The 18,501-nt window shown below is 36.4% G+C and overlaps 1 protein-coding gene and 1 pseudogene across 1 annotated transcript in view; both read left to right on the top strand.

The window, feature by feature from the left end:
- MTAP (methylthioadenosine phosphorylase) overlaps positions 1-5,169 on the top strand; it is a 54,144-nt gene extending 48,975 nt beyond the window's left edge. Inside the window, exons 7-8 of the mRNA XM_054588167.1 lie at positions 1,569-1,691; positions 4,116-5,169. Of these exons, the coding sequence (XP_054444142.1) occupies positions 1,569-1,691; positions 4,116-4,154 (162 nt within the window). The 3' untranslated portion in view covers positions 4,155-5,169. The remainder of the gene's footprint in view (positions 1-1,568; positions 1,692-4,115) is intronic.
- Positions 5,170-9,223: 4,054 nt separating this feature from the next.
- On the top strand, positions 9,224-10,096 carry LOC129082336 (40S ribosomal protein SA-like; annotated as a pseudogene).
- Positions 10,097-18,501: the final 8,405 nt, after the last annotated feature.

The following is an 18,501-nucleotide window of genomic DNA, read 5'->3' as shown; positions in this document are numbered from 1 at the left end:
TAAGCCCGGTCGTATGTGCAGAACCACTAATACAGTGCTGGGTCCCAGGAGGGTGGCCATTAGATCGTAGCAGTAATGGAGCTGGGGGTAGAAAGGGAAAAGGTTCGTGAAGGAAACTTGAGATTTGAGCTGATCCTCGAACAAGGGGTTAGAGTTGGTTGTGAGGAGGTTAACAGAGGTATTTTGAGTGGAGCTCAACAGCAGAAACAAAGAAAAGTCAGAGTCTGTATAGAAGTATCAGTCACAGGAAAAGTGTAAGGAAAAGAGTAAATACAAGGTGAATCTCTCTTGGCATGCTGTATGACCCCGCAATTCCAGGGCTCCACTTAAAATGTGCCTGTGCACGTGCCTGACAGGCACCCAGCTGGTCGCCACCTTCTGTTCCCACAGTAACGGGGCTTCCTCTTCTATGGTACTGATCATTTTTTCTAAACACATCTTGATGTTTGTGGGAGGGGTCTGGACTTTATATTCCAGGAAATATAATGAAAGCTGTAATCATTGTGCCCCTGAATCTTGGATTTCTTCCAAGTATAGTGAAGTGTGACAAGTTCTCTGTCTCTGCTCATTCATTTTATATTCACAACTTTTTCCAACTCTTCCTTATGAAGCAATTTTAGTTCCATATAAAGTAGACAATACTATGGGTTTCTGTGAATCCAAAATCCAACTTCAATCATTATCATATCAACTTATAGCCAATCACATTTCATCTATACTCTGATCCATAACTTTGTCCATACACATGTTAGGAGATATCTGGCATAACCACATTTTTATCACATTCCAGCCATAATTTTTTAATATTCTCAGGCAAAGTTCAAGTTTCTAGTTATCTCAAATATCTCAAATACTTTTTTTTCTTCCAAGTTTTGTAAAAGAAACCAAGTGACTTGACCTGTAGTTTCCCACAGTCTGAACTGCTGAAATCATCTCTGGGTAGTTTAACCAGATTCTCTGTCCTCGGTATTTTATGTAAATTGGCCGCTGGATCTAGAGATTTGATCAGAGTCAGGTATCATACATAGTATTTAGTTTTTTATCACGGAAATGGGTTGTTTATTTGGTTGGGATTTGGTTTGGTTTGGTTTGGTTTGGTTTGGTTTTGTGATGTTAGCAGCCTATCCATTAATTCATTGAGAGCTGTCAAAAGAAAAAATGATACTTTGATTCCATCATTTTTCTTTATTAGCTGGAAGACTTCTCTAAAAGGAAATTTTATTTTCTGACTCGTTGGTTTTCCAGTGTAGCAACAGTTTTATGAGTGGAATCCATTCTCTGGATCTGGGGAGAACAGCCACAGCTCCCTAGACCATGCTAGCACATTGGACAGCTGAGATAGTTCCTCAGGCACCATATTGGAAACGGGGCTTTTCCGAGGTGTTGTTGGGTTTCTCCAAGACCTCCCCCGAGGACCAGGAGCATCTTGATAAATGCAGAACTTGGGTTCAGGGAATTGAAACTGGAGTAAACTGACTTTACAGATGAGGTAGGAACTTAGGAAAATGTTCCATAAAAGCAGCAGAATTTTTACTTGTTGGTAACATCCTGTGCTGTTGTTTCCCTAGGTTTCAGTGGACCGGGTTTTAAAGACTCTGAAAGAAAACGCCAATAAAGCCAAAAGTTTACTCCTCACTACCATACCTCAGATAGGGTCCATGGAATGGTCAGAAACCCTGCATAACCTGAAGGTGAGTATCCTGAGCCATCTGCAAGCAGACACTTCCTTAGATCCTCTGCCCCTTTCCTCCTATTTGCATTTCACCTTTGGTCCATTTCTTCATGATTTTATACTCGCCTAGATGTTTTCTACAAGTCTTCGTTCCACTTAACTACAGTAGCAACCATTTGTGAAATTGTGTAGTCATATTTACCTGGTAATGCAAGACCACTGGAAGGTGAGGTGGGGAGTTTTATCATCTAGCCTGCCAGATAGATGAAATTGTTTTGCTCTTCAGTGCATCTCTGAGTCTTACTTCTGAAGATGAATAGTGCTAGCTCTGCATGTGGCCTACGTTGCTGAGGAAGCTGTTTTTCCAGTGGGAGATTCTTACAAAGTGGTTGCAGCCTTTACAGCTAAAACTGACAGCAGTAGCAAAGTGATAACAAGGAATATCTACTTCTAATGTTGCATCAAACTAAGATAGTAATTGATGATAAACATCTTATAGGTTGTAGATTGGTAACTTTTCAATGCTGGTATTAATTCCCATACTATACAGGGTGCAGCAAAAGTAGGTTTACCGTTGTTTGTTTGGAAAATAATAGGATAATAAGTAATAATACAAAAATTAACTCTATTTTGCAGACTCACAACTGTAAACCTACTTTTGCCCCACCCTGGGATTTAAACTGACTGCCACGGTCAGAGATGCATGATTTTTATCTGAACATTTTGTGACTCTTGATTAACCATATTAGATGCAGAATTGCCTCAAATTAATCAGATACTACATTCACCTAATATCCAAAGAGGGTAGCCAGTATATCCTGAGGTCTTCTAGAACACACCTTTACTCTTGGGTCTTATGGCAATAGTTGAGAGAGGATTTGAAAGGTTAATAGAAGCCCTCCCTGCCCCAGTTACCATCAAGGAACCCTGCAACAAGAACCATAATTTTAGTGCGATGAGGACACAATATAGTAGTAAATGACAACTGCTAGGCATGGAGGTGTCGTGCTTTATAGTGTTTGCCAATTTATGTGGTATAAATGGTCCAGTAGAGGTGATTTCAAGCTTCCAACATGAAGCCACTGAGAAGCTGGAACAGAATACACATAGTTGGTTCTTGTACTCTGGTGTGAGCAGGTCCACGCACCACTGTAACTAAAGTGCCTTTAGGACTTGCAAAGTCAGGAATATTGGAATTTGTACTAAATATTTCCCAGTAGCCTTTAAGTCCGTAAGGAGCAAGAACCATCAATTGGTTTCAAACTATATACCTAGGAGATAAATGTCCTTTAATAAGTAAATGATAATCCCTTTCTCCTGTGAAGCGTCTCGTCATAGCTGAAATACAGAAAGCCTTTATTATCACTATGAAAAAAAGGGGAATAGAAAATACTAAGAACTGGGAAATGCCAGTTAGGAACGTTAACATTCACCTGAGTGTAATGAATATAATGCAGTAGAACTGCACAACTCTAGCTTGTTTAAGTAAGCCTTCTCTAGTTTCTAGGAAATGTGACTCATATTTTTGCTGTTGCTGAGATTAATGTCACCTGCAAGGCTCCATTTGATCATAGTCTCTTGAACTTAACAATTTGTCGAACAATGCATTTATTATTTCAGCTCCATTTTTAAGTAAAAGTTCTGGATATTAGAAATCAGTGTTCTCCTCTCCTTCTCTGAAGCTTCTGAAAGTGTATATAAATTGTGTAGTCTCTATGTATACATTTTTAAAGAGGGTATGTATAGTTTTCATTAGATTCTCAAAGGAATATGTGACCTAAAGAGAGAAAATGAAGAATTGCTGCTCTAGACAAAAGTTGAGATTCCCGGCTTTCATTCTATAGCATTAAGGAACGCCTTACAGTGATTCCTTATTCTGGGGCAGGATTTTTCAGTTCTCTCAGCACTGAAATGTGTAACACTCATTCATTCACTAATTCATTTCATAAACAATGCCTACTATATGTCAAATTGTGGTTTGCAAAGATACATAAGACTCGCTGTCATGAAGAAGGTCATATTCCGTTTTGAGACAGTCACTTATTAAAATTTCAGGGATTTTTTTTTTGCACTGGGGTAAGGTGAAAAATGGAGGTTGCATAAACAAAAATCCAGGCTGGGGGTTTGTGTATAATATGTGTCCTACATACGGGGATGGAGATAGGTGACCATCAGAAGCCTTTTGTGGTGAGCATTGTGAACCTTGCTTTCCAGAAAAGGTAAGGAATCAGTTAGGAGCTATGTGGAAAGCCCCACATCTGGTTAGCGATTTTACTTTGGTGAGCATGTGAATTTTCTGGAGAGTTTATAAAGTGCATATCTCATGAGTCTGCACTCTAAAATAAAAATGTGGTTTTTAACAGAATTCCAAGTACAATAAAATCATGCATACAAATCAGTAAGTGCTTGGTTAATTGTAATCTGTGCCTACTTTTTCCCTCAGACTATGGCCCAGTTCTCTGTTATATTACCGAGACATTAAAATAGCCTGGCTGCCCAGAAGGCAAGAAGACTTTCTAATTCTAGTCCTTTGGGGAATTCCTGCTTGCTTTGAAATGTGGAAAGCTTTCATGCCCTTACCCGCTAAGGAAGAACATGTGATAAGACAAGACCATGCCAATGTGAAAGATGCCTTCTGAAAGACGTGGACTGCTTCAAAAAACAAAAGGAGAGCAAATGACAAGGAAATGTGGAAAAATTCCCGCACTTTAGAACAAAGAAGACACCAATCGCCCTTCCCCCATTAAATTCATAGCAATAAAGGGTGGGAAGTAACATTCAGTTTCCTATGTGGCCAAGTGGGACTCTTGGACTATTTATTGTTGTCACTGTAAATTGGTACGGTCTTTCTGGAGAGTGGTTTGGTAAAGTGTATCAAAAGGCTTAAAAATATTTACACACTTTGTGCTGGTTTCTCTACTCCTTTTATCTTTAAAACTTTAGAAATGCACATAAAGAATTATGTATAAAGAAGGATGTTTAATACAGTGTCAGTTTTAATAACATTCAAAACAACCGTGATATCCAAAAATTGGACATAAGTTATGCTTCAGCTCTAATTAGATTGTGAAGCAGCCAACTGAAGATCATGTGTTTATATAATATTTGACGTCCTAAAGAATTGGCTGCTTGATGAAAAAGGATATGTAAGCATTTTACAGTCCTGATTTTGTGTTAAAATTCTACATAAATGTGCAAAAAGACGGGGAAGAATTAAAATCTTTTATTGTACTTTGGGGGTACACTGGATAATTTTAATTTTCTTTATATTTTTCTGTCTTCACATTTTTTCCTACATGAATATAATCAAACAGTAAACTTACTTCAAAAATAAAAATTACTTAGATCCAGTTGTTAAACACATTATTTCTGGTAATGAAGGAAAAATTAAGATGATACTAAGAGGAGTTCTTTTTGAGTTCCATCTTTATTTTGTTTAAATAATTTAAAAATAAAAAGGGCCCTGGCTGGTGCGCCTCAGGGGATTGAGCACCTGGCCTGTGAACCAAAAGTTCTGTTGATTCCCAGTCAGGGCACATACCTGGGTTGCAGGCCAGGTCCCCAGTGCAAGACATGTGAGAGGCAACCACACATTGATGTTTCTTTCCCTCCTTCCCTTCCCCTCTCTAAAAGTGAATAAATAAAATATTTTTTTAATAATAAAAAATAAAAATCACTAATGACTTGAACAGTCAACAATACTTGGGTTTGCAACAGCTTCTTGAGAAGAGCTGAGCAGGTAACACATAGTCTTAAACTATCTAATAGACTATGTATACATACAGTGTGCCAGATATTTTTTAAATTGACATTTTATTTTATGGGATTATGTTATGTTTTCTATCATAGGGAGATCTTTTTCTTCTCAGAATCATTTTCACCATGGTCTATATAGGGTCCTTTAATGATGTATCTTGTCTGTTTAAAAAATCTGTTAAGTTAATCTTTGTGTCTATGAGTTTGCCTTCAAGATTATAAACTACTAACTATAAATAATGGAATAAACCAGTGACCCTCCAGCAGTAATATTGAGCTGTTTGGATTACATGTGACTTTGGCTCTTAGATCCTCTAGTGCAGTGGTTTTGACTCTGGTTGCACATTAGAGATCCACAAAGGACTTACTGGATCTGAATCCAGGGTCCTCTAGCTCTGTGACCCATGATTGTTTCATTACCCTGTGAGATATACTTTACCTACTTTCATTTCTTAGATGTCTGAAAATGTCAAGGCAAAAACATGTGGGTGCCTTCAAAAAGTACTGTAGCCTTTTCTAGCAACCTCACTGCCAGACTTCACAAATGGACTATACTCCTGTTTTCTGTTACCCATCATTCCCTCCTCATACACAGCTGATACAATTTTCATCATACCTCATTCTTGAGGACTTTGCTGACCATTTCTTCATGGGATGTATCTAACTTTTTAGCTACAAAATGTAGTGAACACCATGATTACTTTTGAGCATTTAGAAGTTTCTCTAGTAGATTATGGACATAGTGGGAAAGTTCTAGTTTAGTGACTTAGACCTTTGGAAGAGTGCCCAGTTACCGATTAGTATATTTTCATTAACTTAGAAATCTTTACTGGCATTATGAGCTACTTACTGTTTTTTTCATGATTTTGAGGATGAGACAACCAGAATAGTAAATACGCAGTGTTAAGCAAAAGAGTGGAGAACGCTAGAATAACAGGGTTATATTTGAGACCTAAAAATGTTTTGCTACTTAGTCTCACTACATCCTGGAGTTGTTTATACTAGCCAACTGAAAAGGAGATATGTGCTTGATTTCATAGGTATTTTGTTAAGAGAGTACATTTTTACAGAATTAAAAAACATTTGATGTCATTTAGGGAAGATTAAAAGGAAATTGTTTTCAAACCATGTCCTCAGTTTTGTAGGTGATTCAAGCTTTGAAATTCTACACATTGGAATGTGATGATGCATTCCTGATCTGCTCTTTTTGACCTCACTTTAGTTTACAAATCCCCCCCCCCCATAAAAATCAAGTTTACAAGGCTAAAGTAGTAATAAGAAAGCCAATTCCAAGTATATACAAAAAACACGAAGAACAGTAATGAACCCTTATCCATGACCCAGCTTCAAGAATTATCTCAGCCTTGGCTGGTGTTGCTCAGTGGGTTGAGCACTGGCCTGTGAACCAAGGAGCTGCCAGTTCATATTCCTGGTCAGGGCACACACCTGGATAGCAGGCCAGGTCCCCAGTTGGAGTGAGAGGCAGCCTATGGATGTATCACACGTTGATCTTTTTTTCTGCTCTCTAAAAAGAAAAGAAAAAATAATTATCTCGAACAATCTTTTCTAAATTCCCTCTCCCTACCTTCCTCCCATGTATTTTGAAGCATTTCTCATCACATAATTTAATCCATGAATATTTCAGTGTTATTCTTTAAGATAACCACAAAACCATTAACACACAGAAAATGAATAAAAATTCCTTAATGTCATCAAATATGCAGTGAATATTTGGAATTTCAAATGTTTCATAAATGTCCTTTTTTTACAGTTTATCTGAATCAGGATCCAGTTCACATGTGGCAAGTGGTTGATACATATCTTTAATCATATGTTCATTCTTGTCTACTCTCCCTTTCCTTTTATTGTTTATGTTCTGTCCCTCCCTCTCCCTTCATCCCTCTCCCCTTACAGTTTATTTGATGAAGAAGCCCAGTTTGTCCTTGAGAGTTTCACAGATTCTTGTAACTACATCCCCATAGTGTAGTTTAACAATCCTCTGTCCTTTGTATTTCCTCTAAGTTGATAAATTGAATCTAGACATTTTATTTTTCAACACTGTGTGGTATGTTCTTCCATTAGGAGAGTCATACGTTTCCTCTCTTGTGTATTAGCAGCCATGTTTAGTGCAGGTATCCACTAATTTAATGAGTGGCAAAAAAAAAATTGTAATACAAAGTTACCTTCATTTAAACACAGAAGAAACATGACAGCTTCCCTGTTTGAATTAAGATTAAAAATAGTATATACAGTATTTCACACAATTTAACAATAGCAAACAAGCTTAGTAAGCAATCAAAATTCCTTAGAATTTAAGAATGGATTGGATATATACTATGAAATACATATTCGATAAATGATTAGGAACAAGGCCACAAGAAGAAAAAAGACTCTTAAAATACTAGGTAGATTTTTAAAAGAAATAGTACTGATGGAAATTTTAAATATAGTCAAGATTAGAAGCATTATTCAGAACATGAGATTTGAAGATAAAATTGGTGAAGTGGATTATGAACTCAAAGAAAAAGATACATGGAGAAATAAAGAGATGGAAAATAGGGTAGCTTGAAATATAAACTACAGCACAGTTCTAACATAAGTCTTACTAGAATACCTGTTCCAGAAAGAGGAAATAAAACGGGGGATGTGACTGAGTGTAGCCTAACACCATGACGCAGTCACCAGCAAAACTAGGGAAAATTATTTTTTTAAAAAGTTTAAATCTCAATATGGTTAAAGGAAATACGGCAACTAAAAAAAAACATTCAAGAAAATTTATTAAAATTTTGATAAGAATAGTGAGAGTTGTGGAATTTGAACGGAGATCCCTTCTCCCAAGTCAGCAAGATGGAAACTCGGCCCCATATCGGGGCGTCCGAGAACACCGGGCCCTGTCCCATTCCGCTCCCAGCTGGACGGCTATCATCCCAGCGGGGGCAGAGAGAGAATCAGTATTTTCTCGTCCTGCTCCCACCTTTCTGATACTGAAGCTAAGTTGCAGGCAAGTGTCGGTGAAAGTTGAGGTTTCCCTTGTGCCTGGCCTCCAAGGAGGTTCGACCCTGAGTGCTGTGCCGCTAAAAATACTGACTCTTCAGTCATCTGATGGCTGGTTAGGCAGTGATTCCATGCTGGGAGAGTCAAGCAAAAAAGAGCTAACTGGACTTTGCCCGCCCGCAGCACCACTGAGCACTCGCTCAGCTCCTAAACTGGAAGTGTTAGAAGCTTGCTGTTGTTCCTACTTCTAGCTCCACAGGCATGACAGCCGAGCTGTTGTTGCCTGGAGGGAGAACAGGCTGTAAACCAGAGAGCTCCTATTTTTTTACTAAAGGAATGTACTTCATTTGAAACAGAATATGGAGAAGTTCAAGCCTGAGGGTGCTCTCAAACACAAGGTTGTAGTGAAGGGCAATTAGTATGATATTAGTAGAATTACTGGACATACCAGTTCAACTGTGGGCTGGCTAGTTTACATGAGAGAAGCTAGGAAGGACATACCTGGGAAGAGACTGGCGACAAAACAAATCCCAATAACAATTTCAGATCTATCCCTGCAAAGGAGTCTGTATTTCATTGGTTTATTGGGGAGCAGTTTATACCCCAGGGTATTACTGGAAGCAATAAAGCGCTCACCCAGCAATTAGGAAAGCTAAATAGCTGGTTATGGTCAGGGAAAAAGACAGCCAAAGAGAACCCTGTAAAAACCACTGTCCCTCCTTCCTCTTCCCTCACCCAGAGAGAGGCCCCTTGTTCGGCCTTGTTCTCAGTTCCCACGTAACTTAAAGGGAAACTTTCACAATGTCCAGAGCCCTTGATGTCCTGCAAGTGAAGGAGGAGGATGTCCTCACATTCCTTGCAGCAGGAACCCACTGAGGTGGCTTGACTTCCAAATGCAATGGGACATCTACAGAAGGAGACGTGACGGTATCTACATCATAAGTCTAAAGAGAATGTGGGAGAAGCCTCTGCTGGCAGCTCATGCCTTTGTCGCCATTGAAGACCCTGCGGCGGCCAGTATCAGACTGTGCAGGAATACTGGCCAGCGAACTGTTCTGAAGTTTGCTGCTGCCACTGGAGCCACTGCTGTTGCTGGCTGCTTCACTCCTAGAACCTTCACCAGTCAGATCCAGGCAGCCTTCTGGAAGCCAGAACTTCTGGTGGTTACTGATTCCAGGGTTGACCACCAGCCTCTCACAGAGGCATCCTGTGTTAACCTGCCTACCATTCCTCTGTGTAACACAGACTCTAATCTGGGCTATGTGTTCATTGCCATCCCTGGCAACAACAAGTGGGCTCACATAGTGGGTCTGATGTGGAAGCTGGTCCAGGAAGCTTTGCGCACGCATGGCGCCATCTCCTGTGAGCACCCATGAGAGGTCATTCCTGGTCTCTACTTCAGAGATCCTGAAGAGATTGAAAAGGAAGCGCAGGCTGGTTGCTGCTGAAAAGCTGTGACCAAAGAAGGAGGCATTTCAGGTGAATGGGCTTCTCCAGCTCCTGAGTTCACTGCTGCTCAGCCTGAGGTCGCTGACTGGTCTGAAGGTATGGGTGCCCTCTGAGCCTGTACAGCAGTTTCCTACTGAAAGCGCTCAGCCCGCCTCCGAAGACCGGTCTGCTGCCCCCACTGCACAGGCCACTGAATGGGTAGGAACAAGACCATTAGTGGTCTGAAGCTGTTCTTCCACAAACTGTTAAGCAAAATATAAGTAAGTTTGATGAAAAATAGTTTCTAAATATTTTTTAAAAAAACCAAAACACTGTTAACCCAAGATGACAGCAGGCATAACCCAAGAATATGCTCCCTAGGGAGCAATATCAGAAGTTTACCAGTGCAAGAAAGAAATAGACTCTACTAAAATAATCCAGCCAGTTACTAAACCAAAACAGCAACAACAAATAAACCTATGAAGTAACAAGAAGAAGCACCAGAGGGGAGGCACCAGTACCCAGAGTTAATACAATATATTATCTAAAATGCCAGTTTCCAACACAAATTATTAGTCATGCAAGGAAACAGGAAGGTATGACCCACACACTGGGCTAAAAAAAAGAAAGCAGACAACAGAAACTGCCTGTGAGAGCAACCAGATGTCAAATTAAACAAAGTCTTCAAAGTAGCCTTTACAAATACTTCCAAAGAACAAAAGGAAACCAATGGTTAAAGAATCAAAAAAGTATGATGAAAATATCACAGCAAATGGAGAATATCAATAGAGACAGAAATTGTTTTAAAAAGCCACGAAAATTGTAGAGTTGAAAAGTATAATTGAAGTAGAAAATTCATTAAAGGGGCCCAAAGAATAGGTTTGAATTAGTAGGAGAAATAATTAGCGAATTCGAAGAAAGATCAATAGTGATTGTGATTATGCAACATGAAGAACAGAGAGAAAAAATAATTTTTAAAGATGAACAAAGCTTCAGAGAAATGTGGAACACTATTAAGTGCAGCAATATTTGAAGAAATCATGGCTGACAACTTCTCACATATATGGGAAACAACAATTACAAACCAGGAAGTGCAAGAAACTCTAAGTAGGATAAATCTAAACAGGTCTATTTAAAAAAATCATAGAAAAAATATTGAAAGCCATAGACAAGGAGAACATCTTGACAGGAGCAAGAAAAAAGAACACTCATCATTTACAGGGGAACCCCATTAATATTAAAATCTGACTTTACAGCAGAAACAACAGAGGTCAGAAGCCAGTGGGTTAACATATTCAAAGTGTTCTAAAAAAGAAAGTGTTGGTAACCAGGAATCCTGTATTCAGCAAATTTATCTTTAAACAAATAAAAGCAAACTGAAACAGGCTCATAGATACAAAGAACAGGCTTATGGTAGCCAGAGGGGGAAGGGTTGGGGGATGGGTGAAAATGGCAAAGGGATTAAGAAGTACAAATGGATAGTTACATGATAGTCACGGGGATGCAGAGTACAGCATGGAGAATATAGTCATGATATTGTGGTAACCATGGTACCAGAAGGATGCTCGGGATAACGGGGGAGCACTTTTTAGGGTATATTATTGTCTGCATCCTAAGCTGTACACCTGAAACTGGTACAAAACCGTATTGAATGTCAACTGCGATTGAAAATAAAGAAAGAAATAACAAATGCAAAATTAAAGGTATTCCAAGATAAATGAAAACAGAACATTTGTTACTAGCAGACCCTTATAAGAAATCCTAAAGGGGGCCCTGGCTGAGTAGGTGAGTTGGTTAGAGCATTGCCCTGATATACCAAGGTTGTGGGTTCCATCCTCAGGACACATACACACATACAAAGAGCAACCAATGAATGCATAATTAAGTGGAACAACAAATCAATATTTTTCTCTCTCTCTTTCTCCCTTCCTCTCTCTCTAAAATCAATTTTTAAAAATACATCCTTGCCCTGCCTGGTGTGGCTGAGTGGCTTGAGTGCCAGTCTGTGAACCAAAAGGTCTCCAGTTCAATTCCCAGTCAGGACACATGCCTGGGTTGTGGGCCAGGTCCGCATTGGGGGATGGATGAGAGGCAACCACACATCGATGTTTCTCTCCCTCTCTTTCTCCCTACCTTCCCCTCTCTCTAAAAATAAACAAATAAAATCTTTTTAAAAAAATAAAGACATTCTAAAGGAAGTTACACTAGACTGAAATTAAGTGACCCCAAATGGTAATTCAATTCTTATGAAAAAACAAAGACACTAAAAAGGTAATTACATAATTGTAAAAGACAGCATAAATGCATATTTTCTCCTTTCTTACCAAAGTTAAAAAGCGATTGTATAAAACAATATGTATGTACCATATCTTTGAACTTATAAACTATAGAAATGTAATACACTTGCTGATAACAATACAAAGAAGGTTCATGATTGTATTGGGCTAAGGAAATAACTCCAGTGGTAACTTGAATCTGCAAAAGTAAATTAAGAGACCCAGAAATGATAAATCAGAAGGTTAATATAACAAAGGCTATAAATATACATTTGCTCTTATTTCTTCTCTTAGTCTAAAGGACACAAAACTACATAAAGTAATAATTATAACTATGTACAGGGTGGGGTAAAAGTAGGTTTACAGTTGTTCATATGGAAAATAGTACAATAATAATACAAGGATAAACTCTATGTTTTGCTTACACTGTAAACCTTTTCCCTTACCCTGTATTGTTGTGTTTATAACATTTATGAACAAATATGTGTAACAACAATAGAAAACAGAGGAAAGGGAATAGAGTTACATAATATTATGCTTCTAAATTTCACTGGAATGAAGTTAATATAAATCTGAAGCTGATTCTGATAAATTAAGGTGTATACAGCAAGTCCTAATGCAACTGCTAAGAAAGTTACTAAAAAAATACACAGTGCAGTATGAAAGAGGTGAAGGGACTAAGAAACACAAATTGGCAGCTACAGAGCAATCACAGTGAAGTAAGTAAAGCATAGAAAATATAGTCAATAATACTGTGATAACTAACTTTAGTGCCATTTGGGGTACTTGACATATTGAGGGTAACAATTTGTAAAGTATAAATTGTCTAACCACTAAGCTGTTTACCCCAAACCAATACATAATAAAAGAATACATAGTGCAAACATTATTGAAGAAATTAAAATGCTACATCAGATAATATTAACTTAATACAAAAAAAGCAAGAAAAGCTTAGTAGAGGAACAAAAAAGACATGAGACACATAGAAACATAAAATAAAATGGCAGATATAAATCCAACTACATCAATAATAACATTAAATGTAATTGGCTTAGACAATCAAATCAAACGCAGAGACTGTCAGACTGGATTAAAAAATAAGATCCAACTATATGATGTCTACAGGAGACATACTTTGGATTCGAAATACAAATATATTCAAATGTATACAAATATAAATTCATTATATTATATACCTGAAACTAATATGATTATATATGTCAATTATGCCTCAATAAAAAACACAAATAGATTCAAAATAAAGGAATGGAAAAAGATATATGATGCAAACAACAACCACAAGAAAGTTGGAGTGGCTATACTAGTGTCAGAAGAAAGAGACACTAAAAAAAATGTTGCTAGAGATAAAGAGGGACATTTTCCAGTGATAACAGAGTCAACCCATGAGGAAGATATAACAATTATAAATATATATTTACCTAATAACAGATCATGAAAATATATAAAGCAAAACTAAGAGAAATGAAGGAAGAAATAGACAAGTCAACAATAATATTGGGTTGGTTAAAAAGTCTGTTTAGTTTTTTCCATAAAATAAAAGATATATTTTTCATTTTCAACAATAACTTTATTTATTTGAATATTTTGAGTATGTTGTCTATCTCTAGCATGGTAGAACACTGATTGTTCTTGATAAATTTCTCGATTTGATCGCTATCAACTTCAACTGGTTTACCCAACTCATGGACGTGGACAACAGTGTGGTTGCTGGGGAGAGGGGGTCTAAGGGGACTAAATGGTAATGGAAAAAAATACAATAAAGATTAAATTTTTTAAAAAGACAACTAAGCACTACTAGAGTCATCATTTGGAAAAAAAGCAGAACAAATTTTTTGGCTAACCCTGTAGTTGGAGATTTCAATACCCATTTTCAATAATGGGTAGGATAGAACAACTAGAAGATTAAAAAAGAAATAGAAGACTTAGACAAAGCGATAAACCAACCATTTATACAACACTCCACATAACAGGAGAGAATATACATTCTTCTCAAGTGTACCTGGGACATTTTTCAGCATAGACCATGGGCCATAAAAAAGCCTTAATGAATTTAAAGTAAGGAAGATAGAAATAATTAAAAGATTGTTTTAATAAAATATGCATGATAGAGATAATTATAAGATTAAAAGGATAGAAATGATACAAAATATGTTTTCCAACACTGGAAATCAGTAACAGAAAGAGAACTGGAAACTTCACAAACACATGTGAATTAAACACACTCCTAAATAACTAATGGGTCGAAGAAGATATCAAAAATGAACTTAAAAAATTCTCTTTGCATTACCTTCAAAAAGAATTAAATGCTTAAGAATAAACATAACTAATGAAAACTTCAAAACATTGATAAATGACGTTAAAGAAGATACAAATTAATGAAAAGACATCCTGTGCTCATGGAGTGGAAGAATAATATTGTTAAAATCTCCATACTATCCAAAATCATTTGCAGATTCAAAGCAATCCCTATCAAAATTCCAACTGCAATTTTTTCAGAAGTAGAAAAGAATCATAAATCCATATGGAACCACAAAAGACACAGGATAGTCAAACCAATCTTGAGAGAGGAGAATAAAGGTAGACACATCACCCTTCCTGATTTTAAAAATATATTACAATGCTGTAGTAAATAAAACAGCATGGTACTGGCATAAAAACAGTCATATAAACCAATACAACAGCAAAGGGATCCCCAAAGTAAACCCACACATATATAGTCAACTGATTTTTAAAAAGGGTGCCCAAATTACACAGTGGAAAAAGGATAGCCTCTTTAACAGATGGTGTTGGGAAAAGTAGATATCCAAATGCAACAGAATGAAGTTGGATCTTTACCTTATATTTTTTCTTTTTTTTTTTTGCATTTTCTTTTTTTTTTGCAATACCCACATACAAATATTACTCAAATTGAACTAAAGACTTAAATATAGACTTGAAACTATAAAACTAGAATAAAATATAGGAGAAAGCTTAATGATATTGGATTTGGCAATGATTTCTTGTATATAACACTAAGGCACAGGCAACAAAAGTAAAAATAGGCAACACTGAACTTCTATACTTCTGTGCATTAAAGGACACAAATCACTAGAATGAAAAAGTAAACTATGAAATGGGAGAAGATATTTTCAAACTATATATAAAATAAGGGGTTAATCCAGAATATATAAACAACTACTACAATTCAACAACAAATAGATAACCTGATTAAAATATGGGCCAATACTTGAATAGACATTTATCGAAATATGATATATAAGCAATCCAACAAACAAATGAAAATTGCTCAATATTAGTAATCATTATAGGTGCAAATCAAAACCACATTGAGATTTCATCTCACATCCATTAGGATGACTACTACCAAAAAACCAGAAAATAAATATTGCCATATAATCTATCAATCTTGCTTCTGGGTAGACATGCAAAAGAACTGAAAACAGGATCTTGAAGTGATATTCCCACACCCATGTTCATAGCAGCTTTATTCATAACAGCCAAGAGGTAGAGGCAACCTAAATGTCCATCAAGAGATGAATAGAGAAACAAAATATGATCTACAAAGGAGTATTATTCAACCCTAAAAAGGATGGAAATTCTGTCACATGCTACAATACAACATGGAAGAAACTTGAGGACTTCATGCTAAGTAAAAGAAGCCAATCACAGAAGACAAATACTATATAATTCCACTTATATGATATATCTAAAGTAGTTAAACTTAGAGATATAAAATAGAATGGTAGTTACCAGGTGCTAGAGGGAAGGGAAAAGGGGAGTTGTTGTTTAATGGGTATAAAATTTTAAGCTTTAAGATGAAAAGTTGCAGTGATCTATAGCACAATAATGTGAATATGCTCAACTGTAAACTTTGAAACAGTTAAATGGTAAATTTTATGTAATGTATTTTAGCATGATTTAAAAAAAAACAACTTATACTCTCAATACTACAAAACACTGTTGAAAGTAATTAATGTTCTAAATAAGTAGAAAAACATCCCATACTTGTGGGTCAGAAGTCTAAATATTATTAAGATGACAACACTCTCCAAATTGGCCTAGAGATTCAACACAATTAGTTGGAGAAGTTTACAAAACCATAATCAAGGTGAGAGATTTTTATGTTTCCCTCTCAGTAACTGATGAATCAAATAGATTTTTTTTAAAAAAACCTCTTTATTTAGATATAGAGTATTTGAACACCATAACTGTAAGATTTTATTAAATAAACATATCCTACAAGTGACAATTAGAAAAGTCAGAAAAGTTAGATTTTTTAAAAAACACATTACATTTACAAGAAATAACGATATTTTAGTACGTAAATCATGTCTCAACAAATTTTAACTTTATCAGAGTTTTTTCTTTGACCACAATGCAGAAGTGTAGTTAAATAAAAATTTAAAATCATAAATAAAAAGTGCCATTTATAAGCTTAAAAATACACTTCTAAATAATTTATGCTTAAAAAAAGTGTAATTGGAAACTGAATTACATGGCAAACTGTGAAATGCAGCTAAATCTTACATGTAAAAGGAAATGTAAAGCCTTTAAATGCTTATGCTTGAAAAAAAGAAAAACAAAAAACTGCAACTGCAATTAGTCAATGGTATAAGAATTTTAAAAAGAAGCACTGGCTGGTGTGGCTCAATGAATTGAACGCCCGCCTGTGAACTGAAAGATCTCTGGTTCAATTACCAGTCAAGGCACATGCCTAGGTTGTGGGCCAGGTTCCCAGTTGTGGGTGTGTGAGAGGCAACTGATCGATGTTTCTCTTGCACACCGATGTTTCTCTCCCTCTCTCCTTCCTTTCTTCCTTTCTCTAAAAATAAATAAATAAAATCTTTGTTTGAAAAATAATTTTAAAAGGAAGAATCAAAACTATTATTAACAGAGGATATGTATAAACAGATAATTGAGGATTAGATTTAAACAAAAATCATTAGAATTACTATATGAGTTCAGCAAGTTTACTGGATACATGATTAATCTATTGTATTACTAAGTGCAATCAATAAACATTTAGATATATACATTTTAAAAGGTCCTATTTATAGTAGCAACAAAATAAGGTCTCTAGGGAAAGAGCTTAGAAAAAATGTATAATGGATTTATGGAAAAAATATAAAAGTTCCTTGAAAAACACTAAAGAAAACCTAAATAAATGGAGAAGTCTTTATGGACAGAAAGATTTAATGTTACAATATCATCAGTTTTTCTCAAAGTAAACTAACCAATGTAATTTTGATTTTTAAAAAATTTGTAGAGTTCAGATTTTTTAAAAATTTTATATTATTTCATGACATTTTTAAGTTTAATAGAGTAAGAGGTAGTGAAGCTTTGGAATTCAAAGGGAGACAGAGTCCTAATAGCACTTCGACTATCTCAGAAATAACCATACACAAAATTGTAGATTTTAGAATCGTGTCTACTTATATTTTGCTATAGCTTTTCTTATTGTTATTAACTATAAAATCCTTAAATGAGTTTTTATTAGGAGTCAAAGATAAGAGTGAGGGACAGGAGAAGCTATGCCACCTCCATTTGCCAGGTGTGTAGAGGAAAATAAAAGGGCAATCACAGCCAAAAGGGCAAGAAAGAAGACTGAGACCCAGGAGAGAGCCACAAGTGAGGGATAGGAATTTGGGAATGCACATGGGCCACAAAAGACCTGTGGAGTTTTCTGATAGGCTGCTTACAACCAATGACATAACAATAAAAATAAAATTAATTTAAAAACAGGGGGACATACGGCAGCAGCCATCTTGCTCAGGCAGAGACCACTCCTCTGAGAGTCAACAGAGGCAGAGGACCCAATAACCCCACCCCCAGGAGGGACTCTGCCTCGCCCTTGCTGTCTAAACCAGCCTGCTGAGTGCAGAGTGACTTGATTAACAGTTGAAGGAGACAGCCACAGACAGTAGATTCCTGGAAGTCTAGAACAGACTGCTTAAGGTCAGACAGGGTCAACATCTGACATCATCAGAGGCAGATACAGAAAGTAAAAACAGCCATCTCCTACCATAGAAGTGCACACCACAAAGTCAGGAAATCAAGACAGATTAATTTAAGAAGCAGAAGCAAAAGAGAAGAGTCTCACAAATAATGGGAAGACAAAGAAATACTCCCCAGTCAAAGGGAAAGGAAGAATCCCCAGAAAGAGAAATAAATGAAATAGATGCAAGTAAACTATCAGACATTGAGTTTAAAACAATGGTTGTAAGGAAGCTCAGTGAGCTCAGTGAGCTCAGAGAGAATTACCAAAAACTACAGAAAAACTACAAGGAACTTAGTGCAAACTATATCAGCATGAAAAATGACATAGAAACTATCAATAAGAGACAAGAATAAATG

Source organism: Pteronotus mesoamericanus, unplaced genomic scaffold, assembly GCF_021234165.1.
Source record: "Pteronotus mesoamericanus isolate MK-2021 breed Mesoamerican mustached bat unplaced genomic scaffold, CSHL_Meso_final contig_124, whole genome shotgun sequence".
NCBI classification, from domain to species: Eukaryota; Metazoa; Chordata; class Mammalia; order Chiroptera; family Mormoopidae; genus Pteronotus; species Pteronotus mesoamericanus.
This window is presented reverse-complemented; position numbering and strand designations above follow the sequence as displayed.